This window comes from Megascapheus bottae, chromosome 21, assembly GCF_031878675.1.
Source record: "Megascapheus bottae isolate mThoBot1 chromosome 21, mThoBot2.hap1, whole genome shotgun sequence".
NCBI classification, from domain to species: Eukaryota; Metazoa; Chordata; class Mammalia; order Rodentia; family Geomyidae; genus Megascapheus; species Megascapheus bottae.
Window position 1 is genome coordinate 35173077 of NC_143529.1, and position 7227 is coordinate 35180303.

Here is a 7227-nt window from a genome sequence, read left to right on the forward strand (position 1 = left end):
GCATTCCAGTGAAATAGGAGCTTGGGAGGAAGATCTAAACTCAAAGGAGATGAGGGGAGCTGGCAGCATACATATTCATAGTTGATACTTGGCTCTAGGTGTTTGGTCTTGTAGGCATCTGCCTATGTTCTTGCAGTTGACTTTTTGGAACTTCAAGAAAAATTGGCTAACATTTTTCCTCCCTATTCCCATAGGGAGCTTATCTCTTAGCTGCATCAAATGATTTTGCAAGCAGAATCTGGACTGTGGATGATTATCGGTTACGGGTAAGAACTCACTTAACATTACGGATGTTAGTAAGCCAGCATGTAAATTGTGATTCTTGGTGGGCATTTGATCTGCCTACAGTCCCCACCCTTCCAAAAAAAAAGAAAGAAAACTGGCCCTAAGTTTTTTTGTGTCATCACATAAAAATACCAGCGTGATGGGGCCGGGAGTTTGGCCTAGTGGTAGAGTGCTTGCCTAGCATGCACAAAGACCCGAGTTCGATTCCTCGGTACCACATAGAAAAAAGCCAGAAATGGTGCTGAGGCTCAAGTGGTAGAGCTGTAGCCTTGAGAAAGTCCAAGGACAGTGCTCAGGCTCTGAGCTCAAGCCCAGGACTGGCAAAAAAAAAAGAGAGAGAGAGAGAGATAATGCCTAAAAAGCACTTATTAAAGATAAATTAAAGAAAAAATACCAGCGTGATGTGGAGATGAACATCAGCAAGGAAGCAGGAGCTGCGTTAGGATGGTTTGTTTGCTAGGTTTGTGGTGGTCAGATTGGGTGATACAAGGATGAAGCTAAGAAGAGTTCATTAACACTTAGACATTTGTTTTCCTGAGAGAACTACATGGAAGATTCACAGTAGTCTGTGCTAACTAGTACTAGCTAAGAAGATCCAGATTTGAACATTCAAAGCATGAACCATGAATGTGGCAAAAACATGTGTTGTAGACACTAAATAATTTGCTTTATATTCTCCAAAGGGAAGATCGTGGCAATTGGCTGCATGCTCAGCTTAAATATACTTTAGCATGGCTTCCCTATAGTCCTGTAGTGCTGTATCCTCAACACAGCACCTAGGTGAAAAACACACTTAGGAGTAATAATGGTTGCAGTATAGTCCACTGTGTATTGAAGTTAATTCACCACACCACCACCATCTCCTTTTTGGGGGGGAGGGGGGGTTGGTCTTGGGTCTTGAGCTGTGGGCCTGGACACTATCCCTGAGCTCTTCAGCTCAACTGGTGGTTAATTGGATATGAGGCTCGTGGGCTTTAGTGTCCATGCTGGCTTTGAACCATGATCTTCAGATCTCTATCTCTTGAGCAGTTAGGATCACAGGTGTGAGCCACCAGCATCCAGCTCTGGTTTGCAGGGGTTTTGTTTTGTTTTGTTTTAATGTATGTATGTTTGTTTGTTTGTTTGTTTGGCCAATCCTGGGCTTGAGCTCAGGGCCTAAGCACTGTCCTTGGACTTTCTCAAGGCTAGAGCTGTATCACTTGAGCCTCAGCACCACTTCCGGCTTTTCTATGTATGTTCTACAGAGAAATTGAACCTGGGTCTTCGTGCATGGTAGGCAGGTACTCTACCACTTGGCCAAACTCCCGGCCCCTGGTTTGCAGTTCTTGGCAAGAAGAATCCAATAGGCTTAACTCTGGCCTTGTGGACCAACACTCTGTGGCCAGTGCTGTAGAGCCCAGCCCTGGGGTTGGATTGTTTTGGAAAAGGAATGTTTACCTGTTCATATTACATATTCACAACCTATAAAGTATTAGGTATCAATATCTTCTTGGTGCTAGTTGGGTACTTGAACTGAGGCCCTTAACTGTTTTGCTCAAGTTTAGGGCTTTACCATCTGTCACTGCTCTGCTTCCATTCCCACCCATCTCCTCCCTCCCCCCATCCCCAATCCTGGGGCTTGAACTCACTGGCCTGAGCTTCTTTTGCTCAAGGAAGCCCTTACCACTTGAGCCTTAGTACCACTTCTGGCTTTTTCTGTGTATATAGTAGTGAGAAAACAAGCCCAGGGCTTCATGCGTGCTAGGCAAGCACTCTACCACTAGGCTACCTTCCCAGCCTTCTGCTTCCATTTTTTTGTTGTTGGTGGTGGTGGTGGTTTTGGTTTTTGTTTTTTTGTTGTTGTTGTTTGTCTTGTTGAACTTGAACTCTGGGCCTGGGTACTGTCCCTGAACTCTTCATCTCAAGGCGACCCCTTGAGCTACAGCTCCACTTCCAGTTTTCTGGTGATTAATTAGGGGTAAGAGTCTCACAGACTTTGACACCGGGCTGGCTTTGAATCATGATCCTCAGATCTCAGTTTCCTGAGTAGCTAGGATTACAGGTGTGAGCCACTGCACCTCGCTGCAAATATTGGTTGTAAACCTTTGCTTCTTAGCTTGTCTCTTTGTACTGTGCATTGTGGCAGGAATGTGTTGCAGAGAAGAGTATTTCCCTCATGGTAGTAGAAGAGCAAAGAGCAAGGAAGGAAAGGGCAGGATCCAGAGCATGTCTTCTGAGCCCTAACTTTTTCCTGCTGGTCCCCACCTCCCCCTAGGGCCAAAAGCTGAGCAGCAAACCCACCACACATAGGTCTTTGTGGGGCATTTAGGTTCTGAATCATAGTAATACCTAACCTTGTAAGTCAAACCTTCAAGACAGACTTTCTAGAGGTTTCTGCAGACTACTCTCTCTGCAGGCTAAAAATGTTGCTGCTAAGTTTAAACACTTCCTGTGCTGACCTTTTACCCTTCAACTCATTGTTTTGTTGGCATCCTGGCTCTCCAGCATGTCCAGGTGTCATGCCCCAGGCTCACCCCGGCTCTGTTCTCTCTCTTAGCACACACTCACCGGACACAGTGGGAAGGTACTTTCTGCTAAGTTCCTGCTGGACAATGCACGGATTGTCTCGGGAAGTCATGACCGGACCCTCAAACTCTGGGATCTACGCAGCAAAGTCTGTGAGGAAATTCAGTCTCTGCCTCTGTGTTTGTGTACACGTTAGCTGCGAAGTCCTTTCCACTTCAGTTTGTTGCATGTAATGGTTAGAATTTGGGGTTCTGTTACTACAGTACAGTGCTGAGGTGTTGTGATTCTTGCTTGAGGTTGCTCTTGGCTTTGTAGTTTGGTCCTTAGGAGAGAAGTGCTGCTGTGTACACAGCCACATTGGGTGCCTCTGCTGGACTCAGGATGTTTGATTTTCTTTTAGGCATCAAGACAGTGTTTGCAGGATCCAGTTGCAATGATATTGTCTGCACAGAACAATGTGTAATGAGTGGGCATTTTGATAAGAAAATTCGCTTCTGGGACATCCGGTATGACATGCTGGAGCTTGGTAGGGAATCTATATATGGAATGATGATACTTTTTTTTCCTTTGCCAGTCCTGGGGCCTGAACTCAGGGCCAGAGTACTGTCCTTGGTCTTTCTCAAGGCTAATGGTCTGCCACTTGAGCCACAGTACCACTTCTGGCCTTTTCTGTATATGTGGTACCAAGGAATTGAACTCAGGGCTTCTTGCACGCTACGCTCTGCCTGATGGATGTGGGTTATGTGGGTTGTTGGGGTTCTTTTGATCAGTGTGGGGCCTGAACTCTGAGTGCTGTCTTTGAGCACTTCAGCTCAAGGCTAACTTTGTTTTCTAGTAATTAATTGGAGATAAGAGTCTCGTGTTCTTTAGTGCCTGGGCTGGCTTTGAACCATGATCCTCAGATCTGAGCTAGGATTGCAGGTGTGAGCCACCACGTCCAGCATGGGTTGTTTTTGAAATCTCATTTAATGCCACAGTATCCTAGTTAAAATGTAGGCATTCTGGCCTTTTCCTGTTAGGCTTTTCAGCTTTTTCATCTCTCTTAGATCAGAGAGTGTGGTTCGAGAGATGGAGCTGTTGGGAAAAATCACTGCCTTGGACTTGAACCCAGAGAGAACGGAGCTCCTGAGCTGCTCCCGAGATGACCTGCTAAAAGTCATTGATCTCCGGACAAATGCTGTTAAACAGACGTTCAGGTAGCTGTGGGCTCAGGAGGCTCTGCCTGGCCCTGCCCGCTTCAGTCCTGGGGGAATGCACTGAGTGATGGATGGGTCTGCTGTGTTTCAGTGCACCTGGATTCAAGTGCGGCTCTGACTGGACCCGAGTTGTCTTCAGGTTGGTAGCCACATCCTACTCCCAACTTGCGAGGCTCAGGTTAGTGAGGCGGAATTCCCTGTGGTGGAAGCTGGAGTTTTCCAGTGAAGTATTCAGGCGTGAGCCGTGAAGGTCATGCGTGAGGTCGTGCCATTGTCCCCTCCTGTATTTGTCATTACATGAACATAAATGTGTTGCACCAAAAACAATGCTTGGCTGGTTGCTTGGATCTGGATGAGCCATCAGGTTTCCCTTTCTTCCTCCCTCCTACCATGTGCTGGTATCTTCCCGTGTATTCCAGCCTTACCTGACATGTTTGGAGACAGGGCCTCCACATGAGTCATCTCCTTTTCCATTCTATATCTCATTGAGCCAGGGACCAAGCTAGTCTGCCAGTGTCTACACACATGTTTGGAGGTTGCACTTGATTTCCTGTGCACTGTCTTGGAGCCTCAAGAAGCAGTAGAATCCTGTTGCACTGAAGCTGGATGCGGCTGGTTAATGGGATGAAGTTGACTGGTCCTCTGTCTAGGTGCACAGGAGTGGCCGAGCACACGAAGCTGCATTACTTCTTGGACCTTAAGGGTACGGAATGAGGGTTAAGGGTCAGGATTCTATAGCTTTGTTCTTTGCCTATTTTCTATAGCCCTGATGGTGGATATGTGGCAGCAGGCTCAGCTGAAGGCTCGCTCTATGTCTGGAATGTTCTCACGGGGAAGGTGGAAAAGGTTCTTTCCAAACAACACAGGTGAGTTGGCTTCTGTCAGCACTCAACAGCAGCACACCTCAACATGGTAAGCAGAGCCTGTCTTCACCAGGGTCACCTCTCTGGTGAAGCACCTGCACTTTGCTGCCCAAGTAAGGCATTTGGACAGCAGGTGGTGGTGCGTACAAATAGCTCCAGGTAGAGACTGTGAACAGAAGGGGTTAGAGAGACTACTTCCCTGCCCTTTCTTTCTCTTTTCTGCCCTCTGTCTTCCATTGCTTCCTTCTCCCTTTTTGCCAGAAGATGGATGTGTTCCAAGCACTGGTTGTCATACTATGCCTCCTTTACCCTCTACCTGGTAGGCAGACCTCTGGCCTTCTTTCCTTAGTTTATTCTGTCCACCCAAATGCACCTGCTAGTTAAACCTAGCAGTTTTGTTTTGTTTTCTAGAAGCTGCCTATCCTCACTGCCCCAAGGCAGCAGCCCCTTCACAGCTTAGAAATGCCCTGTGCTGACCAAAGGGCTCTGCCACCTGCTAAAGCCAAACTCCTTTTAGCCTAACCCTGCTTAGTAAATCAGTTTCTCCTCATAAGTCCCTGTTATTGGGTAGGCTCGGGTGGGCTCTCCAAGTAAGTACCTGGGGTTGGGAGTGGGGCTGCTTGAATGAATAGTTGGAAATTGATGCCTTCTGTTCTCTCTAGCGCCTCCATCAATGCTGTGGCCTGGGCTCCCTCTGGCTTGCACGTCATCAGTGTGGACAAAGGCAGCAAAGCTGTGCTGTGGGCACAGCCCTGAGGGCTCCTAGGAGCAGCCTGTGGGTTCCTTCTGCCCTGTTGTGGTGAGCAGCATGGCCTCCTGGAGAAGAGCTCCACCTTCATGGCATGGGAACCTTACTCTGAACGGCAGTTCTGAGGACTTTGAGGTCTCTAATGCCAAAGAAGCAACACTGAAACCACCTGACTCTGCATCAACTGGCAGAGGTTCAGGTTAAATTCGATCTGGTCTGAGTGGAAACACTACTAGCTTTGATCTTATACCTCATTGGGGTGTACAGGGCCCCCTGCTGGATCACCCCACTTCCAGTCCTACCCCCACAGCTCCCTTGTGCTGCTCCCATCCTTCCAAAGCGGGGGCCTGGGCTGTTGGACAGCACAGACCCTTGGGTCACTTGCCAGTTGACTTTGCTGTAAGCATTGTTTAAGTGGAGATGCCAAACTTAGGCCTGTTGTGATGCTAGCAGCGCAGATGTTGCTGGACTCCTCCGGCAATCCAATCCTGTCTTACTACTGCTGAAATGTCTTTGTCTCTAAAGAGTTTCTGGCTCTCTTCTTCCTCCCAACACTTCCGTGTATCTGGTTCTTGGTCAAGAAATACCTGTCGGTTTGGTTTAAATTTTTCTTGAGAGGAGAGGGCAGTAGCCAGCCTTCCAGTGAGGTGACTGGCAACAGGGTAGGGAATGTGTCTTGTACCACTGTACACCTGTGCTTTGACAGAATTTCAAACCGGGGCTGCCAGGGGGGAAATCCGGCCCCTTCTCTGCCAGGCTTGCGTGCAGTGACCCCATGCTTGGTGCAAGAAGTCAGGGGAAAATTCATCACTTTGCCTGTGTCTGAAACACCATGCTGTTTCATATTTTAATTTGCACTTTATTTTTTTTTCTTCCACACTTGGACTGGGGCCTGAGGGGCCCCAGGGGAAGGGGAAGCCTTTCCTCTGCCTGGGGCGCTGTCTCCATTCTTCCTGTTCCTTGCATGCACCTCACTCTGGTTTGCTGTCCAGAAAACGTGTGTGCAAGGGGGATTGGAACTCGAAGGCCAGGGCATAGCTTTTATTTATTTAATTGTGAGGCCCAACAACTTGATTTTAAATTAAAAAAAAATCTTGTTATATACTTTCAGATTCCGTGTGTCTTCGTTATTTCTGTTTTTATCCTTAAACACTAAGGAACAGATGGGTTTTTCTGGTATTTAGCCTTTCTAAATCACAGACGGTGCTAAGCATTTTCTTCATTGCTCCTCATGTCATGTGACAGCATCCCACAAGTGATCCTGCCCTGTGAGCACCTGCCCTGTGAGCACCAGTCTTCCGGTGCCCCCACCCCACCCCATGTAGGGTTGGCTGACCTGGGGGATGTTCTTGAGAGCTTTGTTGGCTGTGGTGTGCTCGGCTTCCCTGGGCTGGGGGGGAGGGGGCGGATTTGCTCCCAGGGGTCATGTGAGCCACCGGGGCCCTTTAGGGCCTCTGCTACTTCTGAGGCCCGAGCCTCACCATCACCACCTGGAAGAGTCTCAGCCATACAGTGAGGCTCATAACTGAGTTGCGGTCCCATCAGACTCTAGTAGCTGGGATTACAGGCCTGAGTCACCAGCACCTGGCTAGTCAACTGGAATGTTTGCGTAGATGCTAGCTAACACCTC

At 48.2% G+C, this 7227-nt stretch overlaps 1 protein-coding gene across 3 annotated transcripts in view; it reads left to right on the top strand.

Moving 5' to 3' along the window:
* Atg16l1 (autophagy related 16 like 1) overlaps positions 1-6478 on the top strand; it is a 32019-nt gene extending 25541 nt beyond the window's left edge. For all 3 annotated transcript variants that reach the window (XM_090355061.1, XM_090355062.1, XM_090355063.1), the window contains 7 exons: positions 195-266; positions 2822-2942; positions 3191-3296; positions 3837-3986; positions 4078-4125; positions 4751-4852; positions 5512-6478. In XM_090355061.1, the coding sequence (XP_090211187.1) occupies positions 195-266; positions 2822-2942; positions 3191-3296; positions 3837-3986; positions 4078-4125; positions 4751-4852; positions 5512-5605 (693 nt within the window). In that variant the 3' untranslated portion in view covers positions 5606-6478. The remainder of the gene's footprint in view (positions 1-194; positions 267-2821; positions 2943-3190; positions 3297-3836; positions 3987-4077; positions 4126-4750; positions 4853-5511) is intronic.
* Positions 6479-7227: the final 749 nt, after the last annotated feature.